At 33.8% G+C, this 17639-nt stretch overlaps 1 protein-coding gene across 4 annotated transcripts in view; it reads left to right on the top strand.

Annotated features, from left to right (window-relative positions):
• Positions 1 to 17639, top strand: part of RhoGEF3 (Rho guanine nucleotide exchange factor 3) — a 424099-nt gene that overhangs the window by 367921 nt on the left and 38539 nt on the right. For all 4 annotated transcript variants that reach the window (XM_090411467.1, XM_090411468.1, XM_090411469.1 and 1 more), the window contains 3 exons: positions 8389 to 8542; positions 11657 to 11766; positions 13938 to 14114. In XM_090411467.1, the coding sequence (XP_090267593.1) occupies positions 8389 to 8542; positions 11657 to 11766; positions 13938 to 14114 (441 nt within the window). The remainder of the gene's footprint in view (positions 1 to 8388; positions 8543 to 11656; positions 11767 to 13937; positions 14115 to 17639) is intronic.

Below are 17639 nucleotides of genomic sequence, written 5' to 3'. Positions count from 1 at the left end.
ACTTCTGTATTATATGAATTTTATTTTTATCATAAAAAAAAAAAAAAAAAAAACTGTAGCCATAATTGAGAATGGTTGAAATCATGCAACCTGAACACTTTAAGTACATTTTATTTCATTGCAAATTAATTTTATTCAAGAGGATTCATTTCATGAAACTTATGACTGATTGTATATATCTTATGAATAATTTGAAAATAAAATGTAACCCAAAAACTAAATTGAATTTAGCTTTCAGATTATATTAAATTTGTATTATGTTATGATACCAACATAAGGTTAACTGGTATCTTAGCTATAGTTTGAATATGCACTTATGCCCCTTCCAACTTCTCAGTCTCCCTGAGAAATTTGGGGGAGGGGAGGTATCACTGAATATTTCATTCAATTGCATAACTGAATGCAATTATGAAATTATCATACAATGATCAGAAAACAAATAACTGATATACTTTTTTATCATAACTTCACCTTATTTGAGAATTGACTTACCTGATATTGGCTCAACACAATGATTTTATAACAGATAACCATATTGCTATTAAGCTATAATGATATGTTTAATAAAATAATTTGTTTTTTCTGTTTTGATAGTTTTATGTGCCACAGATGATAAATACAGAGTAGTTACCATTGTCTTTTTAATTATAAAGCACATGATCACAGATCACATGTTTCCAGGCACACGAATGTGTTAAAATATTTTGTGCTTCTCGGTTTTTTGTCGAGAAAAAACTGTTTTCATAATGGACAGTGGGGAGATCTCTAAACTATAAATTTTTGATGCCATAAAAGTAAGCAGATAGGAAATTTGGTCTTTGTTGAAGATTTAAACAACAGAATAGGAAATGAATGCCAGACATGCAGAAATGTTTTAGGAAAATATGAAGAAAAGATCAAAGCTAATAACATTGGCAAGTACCCACTAGATTTCTGTTCAGGACATGGACTAGTCATTAAATATTATTGTGTTCCAACAAATTCACATGGAGAGAGAGGACACACACACACACACACACACACACACACACACACACACACACACACACACACACACACACACACACACAGTCTCATTGACTGTTATTGTTGTTGATAGCAGTATCTTCATTCTGGTATACGATATGAGAGTATGTGAAATTGGAGGTGATCACCATTTACTTTTTAGCAGGATAAAAATTAATATCATATTGAAAAGGAAAATATATAGAAAAGTGTTAAAAAGAATCGTAGGTTTCAGTGGTGAATTGTAGAACCAATTATACAAATATTATTCAAGGAAAAAAAAATGAGGGTTTGTAAACAAGAATAAAACTTTTAAGACTTATTGGTAGACTCTGAAATAGACAGTGATTGACTCACTCATAGAGATATGCAGCAAAGTTGTCTGTAAAGGATAGAAAAAATAGAACTCCATAGTAGTGGACTAAGGACATTTGAGGCAACTATAATGAACCGCAAATGAGATTCATTATAGTTGCCTATAATGAATATGGAACCTCAAATGTCCTCATTTGAGGTTCCATATTCAAGTTCGAATGCACTCCAAAGCAGTGGTGGCTGGCGAAAATTTTAAGTCTGGGTGCTGCCTATACAAAATAAGAAAAATAATTCATTTTTTTCCTAATCAGTAACCAATTTATTAATAAATAAATTTACATATTAAAAAATTGCTTTATTAAAAATATTTCACCATGAACACACACCAATAATAAAAGTTTCATACACAGCAAACGTGTGCAAGCATACAATTTATCTGTAGTGACACTGCTCCACGAGCAGTGTCAGATTTACTTGTTACATGCAGTGACAAGTGCAAGCAAATATCGGCAGATCTATCTGCAGTTTGCTGAACGTGATAATTCCAATACTTCGTTAGGTTGCAGTGCATTTGTTTCGTGTAACGATAGTTTTTCATGTAACGATAATTGAGAAAATATAATTCTTTTATCACTCCCATATTCAAGTTCATATTTTCAACAGTGACATTCATCATAATCGAGCCTTGTATCTATAATAAATAAATAATTATATGTTATTTTAACAGAATAAAATAAGATTTACCAAAAATATTTCACCCTCACCATGAACACACCAATAATAAAAGTTTCGTATACAGAAATAACATGTGCAAGCATACAATTTATCTGTAGTAACACTGCTCCACCAGCAGTATCGGATTCACTTGTTATGTGCAGTAACAAATGCAAATGAATATCAGCGAGTCTAGCTGCAATTTGCCAAACATGATAATTCTGACACTGCGTTAGATCTCAGTGCATTTGTTTCGTAATCTAAAGCGTTAATCGAACAATTCCAATTATTAACTATTCAATCAATGTCGAAACATTAGCTGTAACCTTTAACATGTTGTATTGCATTTATATAATGTTGTCAGCATTGTTATTATTTATAAACACAAAAAAAATTTAATTTTTTCGTTTTTTTCCTTGGGGTGCTGCAGTGTCACAGTGCTTATGTACAAGCCACCACTGCTTCAAAGTTCCTTGCAACGAAGTCAGCAAATACGAGAGTAGTCTGAAAAGTTCTCGTCGTCGACCATAGGTGGCAACACTATACATCTGTCATAAGCATCCATGTATTTGCAATTGCAAGTCATTTTATCAAGTAGTTTATTTTATACAGCTGTCTGAAGCAAAAATGTTGTCTGTATCCCTTGAAATGGATAAAATTGAGTATCATGCGGTTGTAAAATTATTTGTAAAAGAAAGTTTAACGCCAAAAGAAATTCATTCAAAGTTCATAAAAGTTTATGGGCACTCTTTCGTTTTCAATAATTAAGAAATGGGCTGCCGAGTTTAAGCGTGACCATACCAGCCTTGAAGATGATCCACATGAAGGATGTCCAAAAAGTGTAACAATACCAGAAATCATTGAACAAGTGCATGATATGGTATTGGATGATGGGTGAGTCAAAGTGCTCACCCGTCATCCAATTTTCTGTAGTCTCAGCAATTTTCACCTGTGAAATTGCTGAGACTATAGGCATTTCAAAAGTATGTGTAGGATATATTTTGCATGAAGAATTGCAAATGAAAAAGCTTTGCTCAAGATGGGTGCCACGCTTGCTCATAGCAGATCAAAAATGCACTTGCATGAAAATCTCTGAACAGTGCTTGGAGCATTTTAACAAGAATAAAACTGATTTTGTGCATCGATTTATTACTATGGATGAGACTTGGATTCACCAGAATCCAAACAGCAGTCAAAACAGTGGACAGAAGCTGGTTGTTCAGCGCCAAAGAAGACAAAGTCGGTTCCATCAGCAGGAAAGGTCATGGCATCGGTGTTTTGGGATGCTAAAGGCATTTTGTTTATTAATTATCTTGAAAAGGGTAAAACAATAACCGGGGAATATTATTCCGATCTTTTAACCAGACTAGACAAAAAAATTCGTGAGAAAAGAACCGGTTTTCAGAAGAAAAAAAATCATCTTTCATCAGGACAATGCATCTGCCCACCAAGGTGTTTTGGCAATGGGAAAATTAAGGGATCTGCACTATGAATTGTCTCCCTCTGACTTTTATCTCTTCCCCAAACTAAAACTCTTCCTCGCTGGTCAGCGTTTTTCTTCAAATCAAGAGGTGATTGCAGCCGTAAGAGGTTATTTGCAGATCTTACTGAGAACCACTATAGGGACGGGATAATGGCACTGAAGCATTGCTGGAATAAATGTATTAGTCTTAAGCGAGATTATTTTGAAAAATAAAAATAATTTTGAAATTGTAAATGCGTTTTTTCATTTTAGGTTGAGAACTTTTCAGACCATCCTCATACTCTGAGAGAATACAGAGAATAATGTAAGAAAGTGAAACAGTATATAAAAATAACTAAATAAACATCATGACGAGACTTTGTTAAGAATACAGGAAATCAATATCATGATCTAAATGTTCTGGAGACTTGCTCCAGAACATAGGAGGTATAAAATATTCACATGGCTGCATTGGTACTATGAGAGCACTACTGCCATCATCCAGAATTTGATTGCTGACCATAATTCAGAAGGCATGGTCAGCAGTCAAATTCTGGATGATGGGAGTAGTGCTCTTATAGTTCCAATCTATAAAAAGGGAAACACAATGAAATTGTGGATGGGAAAACTTGGAGAACAAGCTGGGTTCAAGCCAAGTAATGGTTTTAGGATTAGATTTTCACTTTAAAACAAATTATTATTATTATTATTATTGCATGGGCACATCCATGGAGTCCTAAGGCTCATCATGGGAGACTCAAACTATCAACACAATATTAACAGAAAAAATACTTACAACTGACTCATGCAACCTATTCCATTCATTCACTACTATTCAAGCAAAAAATCTAGTCCTCATGCCCTTGCTAACCACACTACTGTATTACCAAACTTCCAGGATGATCCCTTGTTCTGTCACCTCTAGCCAAGTGCTGAAATATTTCCTTTATATTAATCCTATAAAATCCTTTAAATAACTTAAATATTTCTATTATAATCCTCCCCTCCCCTTTCCTGCTTATTAACTAACTTTTGCCAGCTACAAATCTCAATTATCATCATAGGGAGCATTCCACAACCCACTCACCATGTTGATTCACTTGCCTCTTGATCCTCTCTACCATTTCCTCATCCTCAAAAAACCCAGGTGACCAGGCTTGAGCACAGTCATCCAGATGTCATCGTATCAAGGCTTTGTAAAGAGGAATGATAAATCCCTTATCTCTGCGTTTTGAAGAACTTACTTTTTGGTGTGGTGTGAATAGCTACAACAATGTATGTTATAGAGTAAAGTGCAGTACTATTTTTTTGTGCCATACCATATTTAAGTTGTTTTGTAGATTGGGAAAAGGCAGTTGACAGGGTGCCAAGAGAAAAACTGTTCAAAATATTACAGTTAAATGGTGTAAATGAGAGTTAGTCAAGCTGGATATAATGATGGATATAGTGATAAGTTAGCTAAGTTAGCAGTGAAAATTGAAGAAGGTACAGGAAGATGGTACAATGTTAATTGATGTAAAATCAGGTGTAAAACAAGGATATACACTATCTCCTTGTTATTCATTGTCTTTATTGGCTACCTTGAAGGTACCCAGCTATTAAGCGACCACTAGTATGGATTCCGTCAATGCCAATCAACAGGCGACCTGATCTCATATATCACCCATCTCTGGACATATGCCATGGAAAAATTTGGCAAATCCTAAGTAGTTGCACTTGATATCCCTAAAGCCTTTGACCAGGTCTGGCACAAAGGCTTACTAAGCAAACTTTCATCATTTGGACTGTCTCAGGACTTCTGCAGATGGATTGCCAGCTTCCTGTCTGGATGCACACTATGTGTGATGATAGATGGCTCCCTATCCTTCCACCATCCAACTTATACTGGGATCCCACAAGGTTCATTTCTCTCACTGACCCTCTTCCTTCTGTACATCAGTGACCTGCATCAGTTGACCTCCAACCCAATACACAGTTTTGCAAATGACAGCACTTTGCACTCTTCCCTTTCATTTGGTAAACCTTACCCTACACAACTCACTTCAACCCACAACTTTCCTTAATTTGGACCTCCAAGACATCCTCCAATGGGGCTCAGATAACCTCGTCAACTTCAACGCTAGTAAAACCCAATTCCATCTTATTTCCCACAAAAAAGAACCTTTTTCCCACAGTATTATTTTTGATAACACTCAAATTCCCAGACAAGATGAAATTTCTCTTCTTGGAATTACCATGACATCAGGCCTCTCCTGGCATAAACACATCACAACCATTGCGTCCTGAGCTTCCAAAAACTAGGCTTTCTCTTTTACTCAAGACGTTACTTCACCTCTAAACAGCTGTTACCAATCGCAGATCCACCCAGCTATCGAATACTGTTCTCACATTTAGAGTGGGGCTCCTAAAAGCTCCCTCAAAATGCTTGACTCAATACATTGAAGAGCAATTAGACTGATAAATGATCCATCTCTTACTAACTCACCCCCCTCACTTTCACATAGACGTTTAGTCTCTGTAATTTGTATATTCTGTAAATATTTTCATGGAAAATGCTCATCTGAAACAGCATCAATAATTCCCCCACTCTGTACTAAACCCATTGGAACACGTATGGCCACCGCCCAACATCCCTTCACAATACACCTTGAAACCCACAGAACAAGTTTCTTTTCCTCCTCCTTCATCCCTGCTACTGCTGTACTGTGGAACAGTCTTCCCCTTGATGTATTTCTCAAGGAATACAATATACAGGCTTTTAAATCGAATGTCAACAAGTTTCTCCTTTCCCATCCCACTACCAATATACGGTACTAAAGTACTATAGGTTGACCAGCCAACCTCTCGTATATGGGCCCAACATAAAAAAAATGCATTTATGAAGAAAAGTGATATTAAACTTAATACCAAAATTAGAGATCTTAATTTCAACTCTGCATTTCATGTGGATCATTATCCTAAATAAATCCAGTGCAAATCTGCAGGATTTCTTAACTAAAGTTGACTAAATTGAATAACCGCTAAGCAAACTTGGCATGAAAAATCAGAATATTTAGTAAAGATGGCAAATTAAATATGGAAATAGACATCACTATAAGCTAAGCTGGTATGAGGGAGGGATAGTCAACTGAATAAATTTGTATGAAATAAGAGAGAATAATCAAAACACTAAACTACAGTAGCTGTATACAAGACAAAGTTCAAATGAATTTTAACTTATGGATCTGAGAACTGGATTAGAATAAAGCACTTGATCAAAGAAAGACTAGAGATCACAGATATTAGTTTTGTGGAAAACAGATTGCCATCTGTTCACTCCCATCAATGACAGAATATTATTAAAAATGCAGATATTAGGAAGGAACTTGATGTTATTAGTATGAACAGAGCTAATCTCTTGTTGTATGGTCACTTAAACAAAATGAAAGAAGAAAGATTAGCAAAACAGATATTTGATGGTAGGAAGAAGACATAGAGGAAGTTTTGTAAATTTCAAGTCATATTTCCTTAATGTTTTTTAATAAGTCATTTTTCATAAAAAAATCTTTAGCATGGCATGATTTTAAAAGCAAACCGATGATAACAATTTGAAAATAAATGCTATAGATTTCATTCCTTCTAGTAAAATGCATAAAGATTAATAAAATACTTTTTTTCACTGCATTTATTATCATTATTAAACCACTATCTACTATCCATGGAGTCTCTGTTCAACCAGCAACATATTGAACCTTAGCTTGTTCACACTTTTAGCTTTCATAACATATATTCTGACAAAGAATTCCACTCACTAGCCACTATCCATGTTAAAAAAAAAAACAAAAGCAATCTCCCCATTGTATTTTTATTACACCTTCCAGAGATGTCCCATTTGTTCTCCTCTCCATTTTGTATAATTCTTTATAATTTTATCTCTAAAATTCTCATGCCAACTTGTCTATTATATCACTTGTTCTTCACCTGTCTGCTAAATTCTGCAATTTATATTACTTCTTTCCATATCCAACATTCTAGAATCTCAATATTGTCTTAGTCACTCATTCTGGATTCTCTCTCTCTTGTGTTCCCAGAGCTAGTTTTTATTTCATATGAACATAGAAAAAACTCAGGACCTTCATTGCTCCCTTAAATGTCATTATTGTTTACCTTATGCACTTTGCTAGCTATACTTCTGTATATTCTAATATTCTATATTTTTGCATATATTCTAATGTATGCAAATTGTACATATCATTATATACTTGCTATAGCCTCATTTATTTTGCTTCAGTCTAACCACTTCATATTAAATCTTTTAATGGAGGTTAAGTAATATAGTTATATACAGATGGTTACCTCAGTATATGGCATATTTGTAGTTAACGCCCGTCATGAAGTGTCAGCATGAAGTTGAAGACACCTGCTTTTATGTGAAAAGTATTTACTAGAATGTTTCAGGGCTTACCTGTATGACACACACAAACCTTTCAGAAGCATTAAGTAATTGATGAACCTTTTGAGATTTCTGAATTTATTCAGACAATGATGAATACAGCAAATTTCAATATAATTGACAACAGACAGATAACATAATTCTAATTCCTATTTATTTCTTATATATATATATATATATATATATATATATATATATATATATATATAATGTGTGTGTGTGTGTGTGTTCTTAAAAGCAAATGAAATTTGTAAATATATTACTTCTGATGACTTAATGTTTATTGTTTTATTTTTTTATACTTGCACTTGGATGTCTTAATAAATTTTGACACTGGAATATAAGTAAGTAGTATTAAATTATAATTTATAGACTTAATAAACTGGATATTTTTATTTTAAAATGTTACTGATAATATTTAATGATTGATACAAATGTTAATTATGATTTTCTTTTCCAGCAAATGTCTACACCATTCTTCATTAAGGTGCGATGTGATAAATCAAGACCTAAAATCAGGCGACATAAAGGTCAATCAAGGTTACGAAGATCTATAAGTCATCCAGTAGATTTGGAAAAAGCAGGCCTAGTTCATAAGTCAGCTCTTCAAAATGGTAAGATTGATTTTTAATAATCAATTTGCTCTCAGCTAATTAGTACTTTTAATTTATGTTAACAGTTTACCTTTTGTGATTTTCACATGTTGACCTTAAAGAAGTGATGCCTGCAATATCACTTGCTCACAATTTTTCTATACTCAGATCTGAGTAATGTAGTTTCATCAATACACTGAAGATTAAATTATATTATCGTCACTGATTACAGCAAACTTATGTAGCATTCAGCATAACCTCACTTTAGATAAGGAAGAATATAAAAAAATTTTTTGTCCTTTCTTACATGGGTTGAATTCTGATTGCTCAGTGATTGTTAGTGAGGCAGAGAAGTTTAGATAGTCTGTGCACACAGAATGCCTGTGTTCTGCTTGTAATGTCCATTAAGCAAATATTACACTCTGTATAGCTAGATCTTGCACTATAATTTTGTAAAGGGATTGGACTGAGAAATTAAAGACAGCATATGCCTTCTGTGTAGGGAGATGTTATCTTTAATTTCTTCCCATGATGACATTGTTTGGCAAAAGTAGATTTTGTGGCACATAGTAGAGAATATGAGAAAGAGCCACTGGATTTATTTGTACAGATACGGCCTTGATGATACTTAATATGAAACATCTGTAGATCCTTTACATATTAGTTGTTTAAAAAAATTCAGTTACATCTGTTATGGTTCCCGTGTGTATGATTCAGTATGATCTATGCACAGATACTTGAAATAAGAAGACTCAAAGAATACTGAAAACAAGATACCCTATAAATTGTTTATTAGAATTACTATCAGTAAGCTTATGTGGTGCATTTAATTCCCTCCTTTGCCTAACATTACATTTGTCTTAAACTAAAACAAAGTCTCCCCTGAGGTGGTTTCTATATCTTTTTTTAATTTTTACTATATGTGTAGTTTCACGCCATCAAAGGCTTGAAATGTGGAAAGGCAGCAGGAAGTAGATGATATTCGACCAGAAATGCTGAAGTATGGTGCTATAAAAGTCATACAGTGGCTGCACTGCATAGTTCAGAAAGCCTGGACAGAGGGACGAATTTCCAATGATTGGAGTAGAGCTCTGATAGTACCACATATATAAAAAGGGAAATAAAACTGAATGTGAGAATTACAGAGGCATTTCACTATTGAGTGTTCCTGGTAAGATATATGCAAGTAAACTGGATTCAGGCCAAATAAAGGCTGTCAGGATCAGATTTTCACCTTACATCAGGTAGTTGAAAAAGCATGGGAATATAATAAAGATCTATATTTAAGTTTTGTCAATTTGGAATTATTTAGACACATCTGTAGAATGAGTGAGGACCGGAAGATAAAGACATTTATGTTTGGTATTTTGGATGGTTTAAACAGAAGAGGTAGACGATATAAAAGACTGGTGTGGAATGGGTGTACAAAAACTGCGACACTGCACTGGACAAAGAAAGGTGGAAGAAGATAGTGAAATAGGCATCAGACATCAACGGGCAGTGAGCCCATGATTTGATGATGATGATGATTTGGAAAAGGCATATGACAAGGTGCCAAGAGGGAAGCTATTCAATACGCTATGGTTATATGGTGTCAATGGGGCATTATATCAAGCAATACTTAGTCTGTATTTGAGTTGTAAGTTAGCAGTTAGAATTGAAGGAAGTACAGGAAGATGGTTTAATGTTAAATCTGGTGTGAGACAAGGATGTACATTATCCCCTCTGTTATTCATTATCTATATGAATCACATTATGAAGGAAAGTGGTATTAAACATGATATCAAAACTGGAGATGTTAATGTCAGCTTTTTGCTTTATGCAGACGATGTTATACTTCTAAATAAATCCGCTACAAGTCTGCAAGATTCCCTGACTAAATTGAATAACTGTTGTAAAAGATATGGTATAAAGGTCAGCAATAAAAAGACAGATAATGAAAATAGGCAGAATCGTTGAAAATGTCAACTGCCTTGTGAATGGAGAACCTGTGGAACAAGTAAAACATTTCAGCTACTTAGGCACGATTTTTACTGAAGATGGCAAATTAAATATGGAAATAGACAACAGAATCAACAGGGCTGGTATGGTGGGAAGTCAATTGAATAAATTCATATGGAATAAGAGAGAAATTAGTCGGAACACTAAATTAGCCGTATACAAGACAATGTTCAAACCAATTTTATCTTATGGATCTGAGAGCTGGGTCAGAAGTAAAACACTTGACCAAAGACTAGAGACTGCAGATATGAGAGTCCTGAGAAAGATTAGAGGCGTGAACAGATGGCATCAATGGCAATATCATATTAAAAACGAAGATATTAGGAAAGAACGTGATATTGTCAGCATCCAGGAATGCGTTAGCAGAGCTAATCTCAGGTGGTATGGTCACTTAAATAGAATGGGTGAGGAAAGATTAGCAAAACAAGTGTTCTCTGCCAGGTTGGCAGGAAAACGACCCAGAGGAAGACCAAGATATAGGTGGATTGATACAGTACAATGTGCCTTAGACAATAGAAATATAAGATCTGATAATGTTGGAGTCTTGACAAGTAACAGACTGATTTGGAGGAAAATTGTAGATAGGAAGTTAGTACTACATGAAAAATTTACATAATTACTATCATATCCTGTACACCCCTTTAGGGTAGATGGCAGGAATTTGATGATGATGATGATCTAGTTTCACTGTAGTTATTTTTATTGAATTACAGCACATTAAAAGAAAAGTACATTTTTTTAATGTGCTATAATAATCTTAGTTGTTTATTCTCTGTGTATGTTTTTTTTTTATCCCTATCAGTTGATTTTATCATTTTAAGAACTTCCTTGAAAGACAGTCTACTAACTGATAAACTTAAAAAGAGATACATAGATGCATAAACAGTTAAATCCACTTTTAATTTACTTAAAATTAATTTTTCATAGTTATGATATCTGTATGCATAAGACAGGTGGGATCATATTATATCTTATATTATTTTACTTGCCATTGATCACTTAATGTATTTTTGATGTTGTAATTTTATGTAAAAGATACCCATATTCTATAATTAAGAAGTATTGATTTCCTTAAACATCACTTATTTCTTCATAATGAATAACTATTATTGTTGTTGTTTATTTTTGATTTAGACCGTGATGCTTCTCATGAAACCAGTACAGCTTCTTCAGATGATGAGTATTCATTAGATGGTGATAACTGCCAGAATACTGTATCCCATGGCCAGCCAACATTTAAAGAGGTAAAAAACACTTAATTGAACTGAAAAAAGATGCTTTATGTGATGAACTGACAAGGTCATTTCAGTCCTTGTCAGTTTCAGCTGTATTATTCCAGGGCACAGGTCTTGTCTAGGGAGATATCTCTCTTTCATCTGTTGAATTGGAGATTGTGTATGTTATATTTGTAAAATGAATGGTGTTTGAAGGCTTTGTTTGTCTGAAAGAAAACATGAGTTTCCAAATTGAATAACACCAAAATTTTTTTTTAAAAAAAGTTTCATAGTTAAAACTATAAAATAGTGCAATAATACATTGCACTTTTTTATACATTTTACTTTTTCATTTACTTTTTTGTTTGGTATTATTTGAATATCATATTTCTACTTATTTCTATATGTTTTGGCTGACCTGGTTAGCCAAATAGATGTCTATTCTCCAACCCAGGCTATGTGTTCTGATCTTGCTGGAGGTATAGACACGATGATGCCGCCCCTTGTTATTGGATGCTAGAACTGGTGCGAAAAAGTTCGATGATTGGTTTCAAGAACAGGTTTTCTGGATTGTGTTGCTATTAGACTATGCACAGTACTAAGGTATTGCAGGTTTCCACCTTTCTTGGATGGGATTCACTTAAAAAAATAAAAATAAAATCACATAAATTTTAATTATTATGGTGCATTTATCAGGAGGTAAAGCTAACCCAGTACCAAGTGTATCCTAATATGGTCCATATCAGAATCACTGATTCAGACTAGAATTCCAGTGGTTTTTCATGTTTATTTAGTAAAATATAAGCCCTCTAATACCTTTTCATTCTTCAGAGGGAGTAGGCAGAATTTTTAGTCCTAAATTTTAGAAATTGATAAGCAGCCATTCTTCCCTTTGTCACTAGTAGTTGAGTTCATAGCTACCAGTGATTTGCAGACTTGCAGGTAATGAAAGTACAGCAAATAACTGTCACCATTTCATATTCCTTGCCCTAGCTGGGTTTTTCACCTTACATGTAGGTATATCAGACAGATTATACACACACAATTTACAGACAAAAAATACTATTAGTGGGCAGTAGTGGCATTATTTGTAATGATGGATAGTAGCATAGCATGATGTAGTTAAGAGTTTTAGTGTGTAGTTGAGGAATTGTAGAGGGTGGGTTGTGTTCCCTTCTCCCTTCTGTGATGAGGTCTTGGAGGTATCATGCAGTAGCAATAACATCTTTCATGTATTTACTTTGAGCTCAAGTATTTTCTGCCAAGTTATTGTAAAGTTATTGTAAAGTTTCTATTTTCTCCTTTGGAGATTTATCTCAGTATATATCAAATACCCAGGAGCACATTTTCACTAAAATGAATGTGGCTGCAGACATCCACAAAATGTGGATCATTACTCTTGCAGTCTGAGTTTAATGCAGCCTGTATTTGACACTGGCATCTTTTCATTAGTCTGGGTTAGGATCATGAACAAATGATCCTAACCCAGACTAATCCTAACAGTAGTCATCAGGATCCCCAAAATAATGTTACTGTTGAGTTATCAGTCTGATGAACAGCATATCTGCCATCATATTTCTTGTTTCATATTCATGTTTCAAGTAGCCCATTCATGATGTTACTTCATGTGCAAATTTTTATTTGCTTCCACTTGGATAAAGGATTAAACCAAGAATATGATTTCTTGGCATCTTGCATTTGCACGTGACATGTAGTTCCCATTAAAAACCATGTGCAACTTAACACTAAGTGTATCCCCCCCCCCCTTTTTTTTTTGTAGTATTTAAGCAATAATTGGAAAATGGTCTCCAGCATCTTGAATAACTATTTTTATTGCGCCTGTATTGGCTTGTTTTCTGTTACATCATTTTAAATTCTTAAAATGTAAAGCCTCTTTTAGGGAATTGGCAGATCATGCTATTTTCAGTTTAACTGGAGTAATCCTTATGTTAGATATATATTTACACATGGAATTTTCCACAGTGGTTCATTTTTGTTATTTAAAATATTTTCACAGCTCTATTTTTCTGAGTTATGTATAAAGATTTTAAAATTAGGTAATTTATCTTAGCATAATTTTATTTCTGGCATGCTATGAGATTTTTCCTTATTATCAGTACTTTTTTAAAATAAGTCCCAACATTTAATTTTTGTAGTGGTATTGTAATCATAGATGTTGTATTTTGCTCTCTTCATTTAAGCTTGAAGATGATGGAGTCACATATGCTGAGGCATTGTGGGATCATGTTACAATAGATCCCGAGGAACTGGCTTTTCAAGCTGGTGAAGTTATTGAAGTAACTGATTCTAGTGACAAAGATTGGTGGTGGGGATCTATAGGCAATTCCAGTGGTTGGTTTCCTGCAGCATTTGTTCGAGTAAGTAAGATTTGTTTTTTTTTTATTCTTCAAAATTAGTAAGTGAAATTCTTCTTATACAAGTTTTAATTCTTATAATTAATACATAGTGTTTTAAAAAAAAATTACCTGCTTCAGATTGTAGCTCCTTTAGAACAAACATCATAATGAATTCACTACAAACACTAATAAATCTACACCACTCCAGTGAGAACCATATTTAGCACTATGACCTTCCATTCTCTTATAGCGCAGCTACATCTTGTTTTTAAGAGTAGGATGCAGGGCCATCAGTGATAATGTTCAAGTTGCAGTTATATTTCTTACAGTCAATTTCAAGACATAAATATATGATTGCTAAATGCATAGATCATGGCTACAAATTGAGGGGGGGATATAATAAATGTTTATAGATTTCCCCATCAACTTGAAATTACTAGAATTAAAACAAATTCTCAGAATCCTCTAGCTTAATGCTAGTAACTTATAGAAACAGATAAAATAACAAACAAGACTATCATGGGATATTTTATACATACAACATGCTTTCATATTAATATAAATGAAAAATGAAAAACATATAAGAGGATCAAGTAAGAAGTATTCATGTGAATATATGCATGCAAATGTAATAAGTGTAAATATTATACTCAAATATATTTATGTATATTTCTTAAAAGGCTATCACATTATTACAATACAAAAGAGCTTAAGATAGTTGAAAATGTCTTGTCTGTGCTTTAGTCATTTTATAAACATAAAATGCTTATAAGAAGGTCATAAAAAGTGAAGAAAAACATATGAAAAAAAAAAGTAATGTACTTTTGTTTACTTTTAAAATGGGAATTTTCAGTTTACATCAAAAAACATGTATATACAGTTGACTCTCACTATAGCAAACTCCTAGGGACCAAGGTAATAATTTGTCATGGTGAATTTCTTTTTGCACAGTATTGCACTTATGGAGCTTTGGTTAAGACTTCTCAGTAGCTTGTTATAGCGAGAGTCTTCTATTATCATCATTTTCTGATATATGCCCTTCTGATAATGAAACAGTAATTGTGTAATAATGTAATATGCAGTAAGGAGGGAGGGGGGTACTGTATATTACATTACTACACTGTTAATGTTTCACTAACATTTTTTTTTATAAACTACACACACACACACACACACACACACACACACACACACACACACACACACACACACACAAAAGAGGTCTTGAGACCTGTAGCCATGTGTGGGGAAGTGATTAGGGAGAAGAAACAAATCCATTAATGTTTTTTCTTGAAGAATTAGGGATTATATTCATTAGGGAAAATAATATGGAGAAGATTGTTCCAAAGGGCAGAAGTGCTGTATTTGGAATGAAGGAAGAGAATGAAAAGTTGGCTTGAATAAAGTTTTGAGATGAACTGAATATGGACATTGATCAGCATCTGCCTCCCTTTCACATAAAGGAAAGGAGAGGAATGGTGGTGGCCAGTTTGATGGAGTAACATCCATGGACATGACTATAGAAAAGATGTAATGCAGAAATAGAACATCTGTGAGAAGCAATTGGAGAGAATCAGTGAGAAACAGGTCAGTGAATAATTCGGAGCATTTTGGGAGAGATTTTTGATAACTATCCCAAATGTGAGAAATGGTATTATAACAAGATTGAGCAGATTTTGTGTAATTCAAAAGAATACTAAGCTTTTTTGAGGCTGAAGATTCTATGAATGTGATGTGTTTATGCAGGGATATGTTAGATGTGAAAGTAAACCCAAAAAGAGAAAAACTGATCATTTGGTGAGCACAGTGTTATCTAAAGTGAGGAAGAGTGAGGCATGGTCTTTCTTTCAAAAAATTAGATAGGATTGTGTTTTGGTAGTATTAAAATTCATTAAATTATCTTCATCCACTTGAGAATGGCAAGAAAATTGGTCACAAAGGCAATGGTCATAGATGATCTTGGAGCTTGAGTCATCTGAGTACTGCAAGGATTTGTAAATGAAGAAGAGAAATAGATCACCAGCAAAAGTATGAATAGGAATGGATTCAAGTGAGAAAGTCATTGATAGGAGGAAGAGTGTAGGTGAAAGCCCTGGACATACTCCATCATGAGAATATTATGGATATTTTGTGGAATAGTAGAAGGAGATTTGCATTGGTTGTCTAAATAAGAGTTGGAGAGGAAAATTGTTGTCAAGAGTTTTGTGTTATCTACATGAAATGTTACTATTATTGTATCATGATTGAGAGAGAGAAGGGTAAACTGTCATAGTATAGAGAAGTAGCACAAAAAACAAACTTTACCAATAGTCTTGTACTCTTGGGAAATCTTGATGGTCATCCCAGTTGCACCATGGTAGTGCCATAGGAGTGAGGATGAGAATGGCTGGAAGAAGGATGTGTAGAAAATGAAACAAAGTTATAGTCAGAGTTGCAAAGAGGAGCTAATGTCATTGTATTTGGAATGGAGAGTTGGTTAAGAAAAGATCTAAATGTTGGGAGAATGATGAGGATTATTTGGTATTCTGGTAGCTAAGTTAATGATTTGCATTAAATCATTATTCACATTGGTCTGTGAAGCCAGTCGAATGTGAACCAATCAAAATATATAGACCCTGAAATCTCCAATGAAGATTATCTCACTGTGTGAGAATCACTATCCTGTTTATTGAAAGTTTGAAGTGGTCGATGAAGTTTCATAGTCTCTAGAACAGGGTTTCTGGATTATATACTCCTTAGGCCATGTATAATACTAAACATGTAATAGGCTGACTATCATTTGAGAGCAAGATTCACATAAGAAAAAAGAAAAAAAGTTGCTTTGTTCAATTTCCAGTTTTGAACTCTGAACTTTGAACTCTTGAAATTTAATTTGAATTAAGCAAGAAGTTAACCTTTTTTTTGTGTTTGTGATTCCCATTTCCTGAATACATTATCTGATTTAAAATGATCTTGCCTGTTCTAGCTTTCTTGCAATCACATTAGTTATTCCTACTTGGTATTTCTGTAATTGTTCTATTAACTGCACTTAGATTCCATTGAATATTTATATATCTATGGTGCTTATCTGAAGCTTTCGTCAGGTTGTAGCCAACTTTCATTGCCTGGTTTTCTGCTGAAAATAGCAGAATTTGAATAATTGGATGACATTTTAGCTGACATGATAACTGTTGTTGTACTATCATAATATGTGTATAATTAGGCAGTACCAGTTTGGTCCAGTCCACAGAGTCTCAACTTACTCACCTATCTTCCTTTATTCAGCATTCAAATGCATCTCTATATGGAAACATATCACAGGAGAGTGAATTAGACACTGTGGCAGAATTCCCAATCATTTCTCCACAGTCATTATAGGGTACAGGAAGATCTCTTCTGAGTTGTGTGCAGCTTTAATCCTTAATTGGTTGTTTATCCTCTGTAGTGAATCTTATGATTTGTTTAAAAATTGATGAAACATATTGCTTATAAGATTTTAAAAGTTATCATTCATGTTGTATAAGGGTTGCATATGTGATATTGGAGTAAGATTTATTGAGATGTTAT

This window comes from Typopeltis vanoorti, chromosome 21 (genome assembly GCF_054136105.1).
Source record: "Typopeltis vanoorti isolate ZY-2024b chromosome 21, IOZ_Tvanoo_1.0, whole genome shotgun sequence".
NCBI classification, from domain to species: Eukaryota; Metazoa; Arthropoda; class Arachnida; order Uropygi; family Thelyphonidae; genus Typopeltis; species Typopeltis vanoorti.
This window is presented reverse-complemented; position numbering and strand designations above follow the sequence as displayed.